General features: G+C 34.3%; 1 protein-coding gene across 3 annotated transcripts in view; it reads right to left on the reverse strand.

The window, feature by feature from the left end:
- Positions 1 to 2012: 2012 nt before the first annotated feature.
- The window catches only part of LOC122038598 (probable serine/threonine protein kinase IREH1), a 35181-nt gene continuing 23315 nt past the window's right edge, over positions 2013 to 13878 (reverse strand). For 2 of the 3 annotated variants that reach the window (XM_042598404.1, XM_042598402.1), the window contains exons 12-18: positions 8591 to 8679; positions 6069 to 6120; positions 5910 to 5966; positions 5665 to 5838; positions 5417 to 5494; positions 2556 to 2723; positions 2013 to 2481 (exon numbers count right to left, since the gene is read on the reverse strand). In XM_042598404.1, the coding sequence (XP_042454338.1) occupies positions 2640 to 2723; positions 5417 to 5494; positions 5665 to 5838; positions 5910 to 5966; positions 6069 to 6120; positions 8591 to 8679 (534 nt within the window). In that variant the 3' untranslated portion in view covers positions 2013 to 2481; positions 2556 to 2639. The remainder of the gene's footprint in view (positions 2482 to 2555; positions 2724 to 5416; positions 5495 to 5664; positions 5839 to 5909; positions 5967 to 6068; positions 6121 to 8590; positions 8680 to 13878) is intronic. The other variant, XM_042598403.1, reaches the window with a different exon arrangement.

The raw sequence follows: 13878 nt of genomic DNA on the forward strand, positions 1-13878 counted from the left end.
ATCAGATCTTCTGATTTATTAAAAAAATAAATTAAGAAATAGATTTTTTGTAATTATAATTAGATTATGATTACGATCTAATCATATTTAATTATGATTTCTTTTGAAATTTATCGTCCTCGGATTATAATTTGGATCATGATAAATAACCGAAAGTCTTTCGAAAATCATCAGAACTGGACAAGTTATCAAGATATCGAGCACCAATCATCAGAAATGGGCAAGTCAACTATAACGTGAAGAAACATGAAATCAAAGAGATATCCGGATCGTAGCCATGATCACTATAAAAAAAAAAAAAGCTTTTCAAAGGAAAAAATGTAATTATTGGTCCTGCAAAATGTCACGTAGCTGGACCCGGCCCAGACAATAATCGGATTTTCAGATTGGGTATCCTTTTGTCGGGCCGGGCCAATTACTGTTCCAATCCTATCAAATCGTTAAACAGACGGTTAACCGTCAGTATATACACACAAGTGGTTTAAAAGAATAGTGTTGTCGTATAAAAATATAATTTCTATCAAATATGTAATAATTTATTTATACTAATGTAATTTAGAATATGGGGAGAAAGAGTAAAAATAGTTTTTGATCGCTGAGAGAGGAGATTTTTTTTAAACGGTTCGTGACAATTCAAGATACTCTTATAAAACAATAGAGGATATTTAAATAATTTAAGTAAGTACATTTTATTTTTTTAATAAATGTATAATTTTAAATATTTTTAAAATAATAATAATTTTGAATCATAACGAAATATTAGATGATACTAGACCGTTAAAATTAAGAATCAACTTGCTATGAACTATTGAACCAATGATTTCGAACCATTATTTTTGAACTATGATTAGACCTACTTATAACAAGTAGATCCGATCCCGATTCGAAATCGTCAATTCGACAGTTCTTGAGAGTGATCCTTAATCTTAATCATTCAAGACGATTACGGTTCATGATTCATGTATTGATTTATCATGTCACATCATGGTTTAATATTATTATATTAAAAAAATAAAATAAATTTATGAATTAAAAAGACTTGTAAGTTGCCTAGATATAGATATCTACGTAGAGTATAGAAGAAATAAAACCCACATAATTCTACTTTTTACCTTTTTATCTTGTGAAATGGAGTTGCTAATGAGACATTAGCTAAATTCCTTTTAATTGTTAATGAACATAATGGGAAAATAATGAAATAAATTCTTTAATTAGGATTTAAAGAATAATGGATATTAAACCATAATCATTAATAAAAAAAATCAATTTCTTAGGAAGATATGTGGAAATAATAAAATGCTCTTTAATTAAAATTAAAATTATAATAAATACTAAATTATAATCATTAATAAAAAATCAAATAATTAAAAATATATATATTTACTTTTTCATACTTATAAAAGTAAAGTATAGTTAGTTATTATATAGTTAATTAATACATATGAAAGTTTATTTGGGCAGGTTATAAGGAAATTATAGAAAGTTTTTTTGGTTAGGCGACTTCCCCTGACTCAAGTTCAATCCTCCACCAATATATATTTTTTTAATTGATTAAAAACATTATCTATAAATAAATAATAAATAAATAAAATTATCGAACCGGCAGTCCACGGTCCCGAGGGCAGGTCTAGCAGTAAGTCAGGTTGGCAATTTGATTTTCTTAAAAGAAAAAAAAACGAGTAGAAATCATTATTCAACAATAGAAAAAATTATTGGGAATTACCGTCCTATGATATAGTTAGTATAAAATTTTCAAAATCAATTTTAGAGGAATATAACAGCTACTGATAGGGATTGGGGAAACCAAACACAAGTGACTGGTTTAATCCGAGCCAATAACTATTATCTACTTGTGACCTAATTAGTATCCAAACTTCATATTATCTGAATGCTGATTTTATTCGCCAACATCATATTCATCTATGATGCTAGTAAACCATGCTAAGCCCGGGACATCTCAGTCCTGTTAAGCTATAGATGAGATTTCTCATACATACAGTGATGCCGGCAGATGTACAAAATTGACTGCATTGACATGAATAATGCGGTATACAGTGTGGCATACATCGACGAAAAAGGACTCTGGTAAGCCACAGGAGGGTTTGTGATCTCATTTTCTTGCAAGGGACATAAATTAGTGAAAGAACATAGTATTGGTTCGCCAATATAATCCATAGTGCATAAAGGGCCAGTCCTCTCACTCTTCCCTTTGTACATGACTCTATTCCCTCTTTGCAAAATCATGCAAGGAGGCAGAAGACATCATGACTAGTTGGAGATATTACCAATCAAAGTGAATATCTGCAATTATCCACAGTAGATGCAGTACTCATCTGACAACATTCTCATTGGCAAAGCCGTTCTGGCGAAACCATACGGAATCAAAAAGACTTTTTGCTACACTGAAATTGTAGGCAGACATAGCAGCAACGGACCACATGATGAAAGGCACCATCCTGCAGTTGTCTTCAGCCTGTAACTCTAGAAAAGAAAAAGAACTAGAATCAGGAGGAGGAAATAATAAGAAAAAAGTTGATAAAGTCCTTTTCACTTACATTTACAAGATGTACATGAGACATGGAAGTTTTTCCTTTCAGAAAAAGATGTTTAAATCAAACAGCATTCAAAAGGAATCCAACTTAAATTTCAGGTTTAGTCCGCGGATCCTCCTTGAAACCCTTGCTGAGAATATCATAGTTGATTGATGCAAGCTGTGACAGATTCTAATTGCCAAAGAAGAGATATCAGAATCAGGTTAATATAAATGCAAATGCCAAAAGGCATATCTATGTTACTTTAGCAACAAATTTTTCCAAGTATAAAGAAGTTGATTGTGCTATCATCCTCCCAAAAACATAATACTAAATTTTGCAAGCAAAGTTTAAAACCAGATTTACATAGATAACGTTCTTAACATGATGAATTAAATGAATTAAAAGTGATTTGAAAAATCTGAATATTACTGGAGAATCAAGGTGCGGCCTTGTACAGAATTTAATTAAATGATAAGATCTATGTACTGTAGACAGCATTAATACGGGATGAACTATCTAACATGGAAGAAGCTTCTACCTTAATTTTCTTATGAAAAATGTCTGGACTCCTGACAGTAATAAAAACACAACCAATATAATTCCTACTAAAAACATTGCTCTTGCCCTAACCTTGTTCCGACAAGATAACACTGGTTGATTATTGACATGTTGTCAGCCAACTTATATTGGTCTTTTAAGTTGCAAAGCAATTGTCATTTTTGTTGCAACAAATTTTGGCAATAAAAGAGCTTGTACATTGTGGAAATTTCAGATGATTTTGGAGAAATAAAATATTTTAGTTTAAAACCGCGATGGTATATAAATGACAGAAAAAATCACTGTTATGTTGCTATGGAGCCTCACCGCAGTATTAAGTCCCTTGACCAACTATGACAAGATGAATGTCAGTTAAGAGGAAATAGTTGTGATCATGTCAATAAAAGTGAAGGGATATAGTTGGGTAGCAAATATTTGGCACATGTGAAAAATCAGGTATTTGGTGATATATTCAAGTGCATCAAATTCAAACCTATTGATCTATTGATCTGGAGCTAATCCTCAGTCCATGGCATGTGTATGTCATGGAATGAGGATTAGTTCCAGATCTAGACCTGGTTTTTTCAAAACAACTTTGCATGATTTCATCACATTTGCAATTGGGATCAATCAAGTCAGTCAGACGGGTTAGGCAAAACTTCATCGGCTAATAATGCAATGAACCAAGAAAACACATGTATTTTGGCCAGCAATACATGAGAATTATAGTCAACTGCCTCTCAACTAACTACAACATATATTTTGGCCAGCAATACATGAGAATTATAGTCTAAAGCTTATTATAACTGCCTCTCAACTATGCAGATCATCTAGAAAATCCTGATTCCACTACAAGCAATGTGAATTTTCTTTTTCAACCGACCATGACAAAGTTCCAGTACCTTACATAATTATACTTAACATGTCTAATTAAAATAAAAGGTGACATAATTTTTGTGATTTTTACATGCTGGGTTATAATTTTCCATCTCCAACCATATTTCAAAAAAGGTGAAAAATAAGCAACCCGTAAAGAATAACTTGAGTAAAACACCAGGTAGATCAGTGTGCCTGAATGTATTGTAAAGATGTATTGCATGATGTCCAATACAGCATCAATAGCACGAATATGCATTGGCATCCCACAAAGGATATACATGTGGCCCAATGTTTTCAAATCTAAATTATTCAATTGGTCAAAATCATTGAACCAGTTAACCCATAAAATGATTATTTAAATTTTTATAAAAATCGACTATTTATATAAATTCTGTAAAAATATTTTTTTTAAATAATTATTTTGCAATATTAAAAAATATAAAAATGAAATATAGTCAATCACGTGCTAGCAGGAGGTTTGAAACTCTCAGACCACCCTTAAATAGCCACAAGAACTAGACTAAGGGAAAAGGTGTATATATTTTAGTTTTTTTTTCAATAAGAAAATCCTAGTTTTAGAATCACTAATGTGGCCTCTCACGAGCATATTCTATGCCCATTACGCCATTACTAGTACATGATTAGTTTTCCAATGATGGAATAATATTATAATCTTAAATCAATAAGTTGGTCGATCCTTGTGTCCTAGCAGACTACACAAACAATAATAGGCTTAATTATACATATGTACATTACCTTTCCCTTGCTGATGAATCAATATTGTGCTTGCCATGTAAGTTCATGTAAAGTATTGATGCGTGCTAAAGATTACTAGGGTGGACACAGAAGGTAGCTATCAGGCTGCTGGAGGAATTCTGTTAAAACCTACAAAATTCTAAATTCTATGCAAACAGAGAACAAATTCAAACTTGTTACTCGATGTGGGCAGTGAAATGATGAATGATGAAAAGCAGTCAATCATGGTATGGCAGTGAAATGATGAGTGATGAAAAGCAATCAATCACATAAAGATAAACATGTTTGATTGTAGAAGCTTTACCATCTATCGTGTCAACATCCTTGAAAAATTAAAACCAACACTTGTAGGTACGAAAACCACATCTTTGTTTATATCCACGTTTAAAATTTACATCTTTTCAAGGAGAATGGAAGACCCATATAAAAAATTGATTATGAAGGTCCAGCATTCACATTTCTCTGGCACATTAAACATTTGGGGATCCACTAGTAAAATTTGATTCAATATTTGCACTGGAAGTTAATCTTAAAAGTTTATCTTCTGAATAATGCAAGATAATATCATCACATGTTACCTTTTCTCTACTGATTTCCATTATCAATATTTTTTCAAGTAACCCTGGAGGCTGTTCATAGTACTTCCAAGCGATGAATTTAAAAAACAAAAAAGAGCAAACACAAGATAGTATTTATTGATCTAAAATTACCTTGAAAGAGAAGTTACTAAATGAATAATTAACGGACGAGTTAGAATCAAACTCAGCAATTCCTCCACATTCATCACCCTGATTAAGATAATTCATGGAGGGAGAAGAACATCAGAGTAACACAATCCACTATTCTACTATAAACTACAAATTTATTAAAATGGCAATACAGTTGAAATTTTGATTAGGGACTAGTGAGCAAGTATGAAATTTAGGCAAATAAATACAACAAAATTTGAGATTTATACCAGTTCATCATGATTGTTGCTTATACAACTACTGTTTCCACTTATACTTCCATCATCACTGGAATCTTCAAATTCACTAGCTTCATATATCTGTTCATCTGAAGGATTCCAAGAATAACGACTAGTGAAATAGCTGGTATCTAGTGCATTATCAGATGAAGGAACAAATGCAGCCTGAAGAAAGTTGCAGCATCAGTATATTCAAGCACATAGTAAGGCAGACAGGATAACAGTAATTGCATCACCTTCTGCCTCGCTAGTGTGTCCCAATTGATATCTTTAAAAAACATATGTTCCTTCACCTGGAAAAGTGCATTCACATAAAAATTAAGACCATCATGCTCACCACATATAATTAGACAATGAAATGCACTCGTTGTTAGTGCCAATGTCAAGACACTTACTTCTGATGCACCTTCAGCTCCAAGTCTTTGATGAGGATCCTCAGTCAATAATCTGAAAAATTGACAACAATCATGAATCAATTTCAGGTCCTAAATATCTATTTAAACAAAGCCTTTAAGACCAAATAAATGAACAAGATAACCTTTATGGCATATAAAACTCATGTTTCACAATGAAATATGCAAACACACAATTTAGGGCAGCAGAGAAAAAATAGCACATTCTTGAAAAAACTTATATTCAATATAATTGAATTTTTATTTTCAATGACCAGGTACGTTTTTTTCTTATTTTGTTTAGTAGCACAATTGAATAAATAAATAAATATTATATAATATTATTAAAAATAAATTGTATAATTATTATGTAAATTATTTAATAACAAGTATTAATTACTATGTAAATTTTGTGAGTTCTATCATTCTATACTTAACCTACAATTAATTTTTAGCACCCAAAAAATTATAATATTGTTCTATGCCAAAGTTTCAGTCTCCACTCACTTGGTCAGGACAGTACAATTTCAATAATATGTCATGCTATGTTCTAACACTTGGTACATAAATCTAGGTTGTACTCAAACATGGAAAACCCATGCCATTACTCCTTCAAGCAGACCTGGAGCCAACTTGGTCACTGACATGACAAAGAACACGTACAAAGTCAATCAAGGCTAGATAGAATAAAATATGGATTTCATAGAATTCATGCATCAGTGCTTCCATATTAAAGATGACCAGATGTGGAATAGCATTAGCTGATCAGTTGTTCAGCCCAAGACATTAACTTTTGTAGGTTCTGCTAGTGGTCCAAGACTAGATGCATTGTGCATGCAGTTTATTGCCAGCGTGGTTAAGGATGTAGCACACACCATCAGCATCTCCCTTTGGGCACTAGCTCATTTGAAGCATCAACCAGTGGACTCCCCATTCAACCTACCTAGAAACATGGACCATTTAAATTTCTACAATATCAAGCTTTGATGGTGGAATAGTTGCCTACTATAGTTGCAAAGGGCAATAGAGAATTTATGGTCTGATTCTAGAGAGGAAGCCTGAGAGACAACTACTGTCCAAGAAAGACAGTAAATGCTTCTAGCATCAGAACCTCTAAATACGCAATATAACTTTGATAGAGCTTATGTTTACTAGTGAATGAAGAAGGGAGAGAAAATGAGCTAGAGAAAGGAAGAGTGATCAGAAGGAAGAGGAGAAAGGTTTCCTTTGTTTTATCTAAGAAAAGAGACAAAATAAGAGACTGGCAAACTTAAACTCTTGATTTTTGTTGTTCTAAAACATAGAAAGATAAATCAGTTTTTTCACCAGTTCCTAAAGCTTCTATGTCTCTTCCATCTATTTTGGAAAAAACAAACAAAAGTGGGGAAAGGATCTCCAAATTGTTTTGCCTTTTTCTCCTTACGTTTTTCTTCTACAAAGTAGACAAGGGAACCTAATTGCCCTTTCTTTATTGTTTTCCCTTTCGTTCCCTCTAATTGAGCTGCAGCCTACAAGGATGTAGGTGAGATTCAGATGAGTCACCATGCAATGGCTTTGATACCAAATTATCAAGGGCACATAGGACAGAATGCTAGCTTTGCTACAGAGTGGGCTTAATTAGCGTTTTCATCAATATAAGAGAGAATTCAAGCTCTTTGTTGAGAGAGTCAAGCTCAGACTTTTTTTAGAAAATGATATAGAGCATGGAATTGTCCTTTATTGAAAGGAAAGAAAAAAAACCATATACATAGCTTACAACTCTTTCCAACTTGATCTTACTAATAAACTTGGTTTACATTATTCCTTAATAGTACCACTCATTATAAACCATTCTACATACCTTGGCTCATGACACCTTATGTAAATTCTTCCAATTAAAGGCAATAACGATCAAAAAAACCAAAATTTAATTAGACTAATACAATTGTTAAGGATAGGCCCATTAGATTACTCTTTAACTTCTGATTTGAAGCACAAACTGGTCAGTGATGTAACACCAAAACACATGGTAACATAATAGAAAGTTTCTGTCCTACAGGACAATGGATTTGAACATGGATTTCAGAGAATTCAACTCTGGAGCAGTTTGAAGTGCTCTGCACTCTGTGGAACTCTCTTTGTCATCCATTTAGATTCCATAAAACTTAAGGCCAATTAGTAAGCTTTAAAAAAAAACTAAACAGGATTCTAACTCTCGATTCACAGGATACCAACAACTTATTTGGACATGCAAAAGAAACAAAAACCTTAGTGCGGAAAAAGCAATAAATAGGCTACATTGAACAGAAACGTTGAGTGGAAATTATCAGTTTTAGATCATATTAATAACTTGTTCTGTGTATGGATAACAATCTACAATCTGCATTCAAGTGTGGCAGCAAACAAACCTAAACGACAAGAATAGGGAGCGGATGGAGAACACTATACAACTAAAAGTGCAATAGCAATATACAGCTGTACTGAAAGTAATCTTAACCAAAAATGCAAATTAAAATAATTAACTGTGTTCATTGTGCAATCCTTACTTGTCAATAAGATCATAGGCCTCAAAACTCATCTCTTCAGGGACTTTGGGCCAAGGTATTTTACAATTCAAAATATTGTCAAAAATTTTCTGCAAGTGTAAAGAAACAAAGCGAGCGTTTGGTAATTCGCATACAGAAAAACAAGAAAATGAAGCAGTCAAGTCACCAACATAACCTAATATTTTGAAATTATTTTTAAGCAACTGATCAAGTCCAGACTCTAAGCTATTAAATAGCATGAAAGAGTTCATTATTACTCACCAATTCACAAAAACAAATAAATGAACATAGTTATCTGTAGGTACATTATCATATATTGAAAGGTTAGTCAAGATGAAATCATAAAAAGCAATCATAGTTTATCCCAACGAAGATGATGAATAGTTTATTTGTGATCTCTAATACTAATTTACACCACCAGTTGCAGTTACTCTTATTTCAGGTATAAGATAAAAGTTTGAATAGAGAGAACTAGATCATTATTTGTGCAGAACAAAGTAGCATAACGCAAATAATTGGACTTGCTAGCTTGCTTGCTTGTTGAATATGAAAGGGGGTGAAATACCACCTACAATTTTAAACCATATTGGTGAAAAAGATATAGTTGCCACTTTAGACATTTCAACACCTCCAGTGGCCTTACATGTGATCCACATTCTCATAAGTACATGAAGTGTTAATTTATGATTGGTTCCAAATTCTAATACATAGACAATTTGCATATTGAATTTCAACAACAAAAACAAGTATACAAATTGTAGAAGAGAAGGAAAAATCTCTGTTCATTTTATTAATCTACTTACATCTACTTACATGTAGCTATTTAAATACATAAGGAGAAAACAAAAAAATAATCTCAATCCCTACAATCAAGGGAATACAATTAAGATCAATTTCAATTCCAACAATCAAGGGAATCCAAACCAATCATAAGCCCTACAATCAAGGGAATCTTCGGAAGTATTCACACTTACACTCAAGCTGGAACATATATGTCAATCATATCCAGCTCGTCACAAAGATCTAAGAATCATTTTCCTCCTAATGTTTTAGTGAAGACATCGGCGACTTGGTTGGATGATGATGTGAATGGAGTAGTAATTCTCTGACTCATTACATACGAATAAAGTGACAGTCAACCTCAATATGCTTAGTCCTCTCATGAAAAACCGGATTACTTGCAATGTAAATAGGTAGTGATTTATTGTAGGTGAATCCTAATTCTTCAAGCAAATTCTTTAGCCATAACATCTCGGTTACAGTGTGAGCTATGGCTCTGTACTCAGCTTCGACGGTCGACCTAGCAATAACAGTTTGTTTCTTATTTCGCCATATTACTAGATTTCCCCCTACATAAATACAATACCCAGAAGTGGACCGTTGGTCATAGATCCAGCGTAGTCGACATCAGAATAAGTTTCGATCGTGCCCATTTCTCTTAAATGATAACTCTTTTTCCGGAGATTTCTTAATGTACTAAAGAATCCTGATAGTAGCTTATCCATACTATTCCAACTGCAAAAGAGATGTCAGGTCTCGTTATTGTTAAGTAGATGAGTTTTCCCAACAAGCCGTCTAGATTTTGCCTTATCCTCAAAGAACTCTCTAGTATCATTTCAAACACTTGAATTGATATCCATAGGCGTATCAGCCGGCTTCATTCCAAGCAATCAGTTTCTTTGAGCAAATCTATACATACTTTCGTTGGCATAATAAAACTCCAGATTTGGTGTGAACAATTTCAATTCTCAATAAATACTTAGGACGTCCCATATCCCTCGTCACAAAGTGTTGTAGCAAATACTTAGTTTCATCTATCCCACATATATCACTCCTGCATATTAGGATGTTATCAACATAAATAATAAGAATAATAATCTCATCCGTACTCTGTCGTATAAACAGAGAATGATAAGATTTGCACTATTTAAAGCCAAGCACTCTGATTATATTACTGAATTTACCAAAACAGGGCTTTGTTTAAGATCATAAATAGCCTTTTTAAGTATGTAGACCATAGTAGCATTCTCCCCCTTGAGCAACATACCCTAGAGGTTGCTCCATAAAAACAGTCTTATGAAAATCGCCATAAAGAAAGGCATTCTTCACATCTAGCTGATACATTGGCCAAGATTGATTGACAACCACAGAAAATAGAACTCTAATAGAATTCAAGCGGGCAGCAAGAGAAACGGTCTCAAAGTAGTCAACACCATAAGTTTATGTAGATCCTTTGGCCACCAGACAAGCTTTGTATCAATCAATAGTACCGTTAACTTTAAATTTCAGAGTAAACACCCACGACATGTAACAATATCAACAGAAGGTGGTGTAGCCACCAACTCCCAAGTACCACGAGAGATAAGGACAGACATTTCCTCCTCCATTGCAGTTTGCCAAGCAAAGTGCTATAAGCATCAGAGTGGAAAGTTGGAATTTTTATAAATGATAGAGAAACAGCAAAGCGCAGAACGCAGGACCAAGATAATCAAACGAGAGATGATTAGATAAGGGATAGGTAGAGCAAGACCGAATACCTTTACGAAGCTGCAAGAAGAGGAGCTGAGGGGCATGAACGTGGTTCTAACTGAGCATGCCACGTGTACACCTACAATGGTCTAGTAGACGAAGCATCTGTAGTGGGACACATGTGAACGGCTAGCTAATGGAGGAGATGCCAATGTATCATGTGTTTGATCGAGACGGGGAGAAAAGTATGGTTGGGACTCAAAAAATATAACATCAGCACACGTATAACTACGTTTTGTGAGCGGGTCAAAACAACGATATCTTTTTTTTTGTGTGTGTGAGAATATCCAAGCAAGATATTTAATAGAGTGACGAGACAATTTATCCAATTCAGGAGTAAAATTATGAACAAAGCAAACACAACCAAATACGCAAAGCGCGGAGAAAAGAGATTTATTAGGATGAAAACAAGAGAAGGGGATATCCCCATGTAATACACAGTAGACGACATCCTATTTATGAGAAAGCAAGTTGTGAGAACAACATCACCCGACAAAAATTTAGGAACATGCATGTGACAAAGAAGAGGACGAGTTACATCTAAAATATGATGATATTTGTGTTCAGTAATGCCATTTTGTTAGGAAGTGCATGAGCAAGAGGTTTGATGAATTATGCCATGAGAATCACAGAATGTAGACACTCTGGGTGAACTCAAGTGCATTATCAGTACGAAGAATGCACAAGATAATACAATATTGGATTTTTATTTCATTATAAAATGATGTTAACACCTCAGAAACCTCACCCTTATTTTTGACTAAATATAACCACGTCATGCAAGAATAACCATCAACAAAAATTATAAAAAACTAAAAGCCCCCTCTAGACTTAACTCTACTAGGTCCCAGACATCAAGTTCAAATGCAAAAGAACTATGTTTATCAATTCTACAAGGAAAAGAAGTACGATGGTGTTTGCCAAACTCAGCACCGGAAATCAATAGACTGAACAAGAACTAAACTTTTAAAAGCGGAAGAAAATGGGTGACCTAGACAACAATGCCAATAATAAGGAGTCAGTTATTAAGAGTGCCCAGGAACTCATAGGTGCAACCGAATTCAGATAGTATAGTCATCACATTCATGTCCTCCACAAATCATCCTCTTCGTTTGTAGATCCTAAAAAATACAATAGGATGGATAAAAAAAATTATAAAACAGTAATGAGCTTTTGTTAGTTGGCTTATAGACACTACACTAATCGGAAATCTAGGTGCACAGATAACATTATCAAGAGTGATATTTACAGTGGGTTTGACAACACCTATTCCTGTAATCGGAGAATAAGTACCATTGGATAAAGATGAGGAAATAAAAGAGGAAGAGAAAATAGACTTATTACCAGTAATATGAGCAGAAGCACCGGAATCCAGCATCCAAGACTTATCATGAGACACAGTAAACACACAAGGATGAGGCAAGGAATACTAGCAGAATCGTGAAGCAATTTCTCATAATAAGTACGAGAAATAGAGATCATATCACCGTGATCGTCAGTGTCCAGTGATGGAGTAGATAGTAGCTTACCAAACTTCGTCCAACACTTCTCGGAGGCATGGTTGAACCGGCCACAATGAACACATGAATGCCCATTCCTGGTTATATCAGTTCCACGACCACAACCGCGACCCCGAAAGAACCCCGACTGCGAGAGTCATAGCCGAAGTGTCAGAACATGAGAAAAAATTGGAGTCAAGACGACCCGTGGTCACACGAAGAACCCGAGATAGAGCATTCGATAATGTGGGAATGTTATCACTTTGCCTGCAAATTATCCTGAACCAGTCGTAGAGTAGAATCTAAACCGGATAGGAACTTTGTGACTAAAAATTCCTCCCACTGATTCTTTCGAGTCTAAGTGTCACAAGAGAGAGGATGATATAACTAAATTTCATCGGCAACCCCCTTAAGAGTAGTAAAATAGTTACTAGCAGTTTGATCGTCTTAGCGAATATATGTCACATAAGGCATCCCACATCTCTTTGGCAGTTCCCACGAACATAACATTAGTGCTCACAAACTCCTCCATACTGTTGAGAAGTCAAGCCATAATAAAACAATCGCTCAAAATCCAATATGAATATTTCGGATCTTTAGAGTGGTCAGACAGAATATGAGAACCCAGGAGGGGTAGCCAAATTAGATTTAGAATTTGAAGATGTCATCGTAAGAGAAATTCAAAGCCAAAAACCTGAGTAGTGATAAATGAGAACAGTGTTGGTTGATCCCTCTCCAACGATACAGCACTTGAGATCAAGCAGCCAGTTGATCAAGAAGTTTCAATTTGCTGCTTACTCAAACTGTGTGAGATCCAGTAGATTAGATGAGGCCGAAAGGAGAGGACTGCTAGTGACGCAACAACAGGCGGTGCAACAATATTAGGGTTTGTGGTAGTGGTCGCAGAAGAAAAAAAAAACCTAGATCAGATAAGGATCAACCTTGCTCCGATACCATGTAGAAGAGAAAGGAAAATCTCTCTGTTCAATCTATTAATCTGCTTACACGTAGGTATTTATATACATAAGGAGAAAACAAAAAAATAATGTCAATCCCTATAAGGGAATACAATCAAGATCAATCTCAATCGCTACAATAAAGGGAATCTTTGGAAGTATTCAACACAAATGAGTCACAATCCGCCTATTCGTATAATCTCCCCGCCCCACCCCTCCTGTTCTCCCAAAAATCTGGGACATGTAACAAAAAAAGGGACTGCTTCTATATTTAATCTATAAAAAGGCCAGATGAAACACACTA

Source organism: Zingiber officinale, chromosome 1A (genome assembly GCF_018446385.1).
Source record: "Zingiber officinale cultivar Zhangliang chromosome 1A, Zo_v1.1, whole genome shotgun sequence".
NCBI classification, from domain to species: domain Eukaryota; kingdom Viridiplantae; phylum Streptophyta; class Magnoliopsida; order Zingiberales; family Zingiberaceae; genus Zingiber; species Zingiber officinale.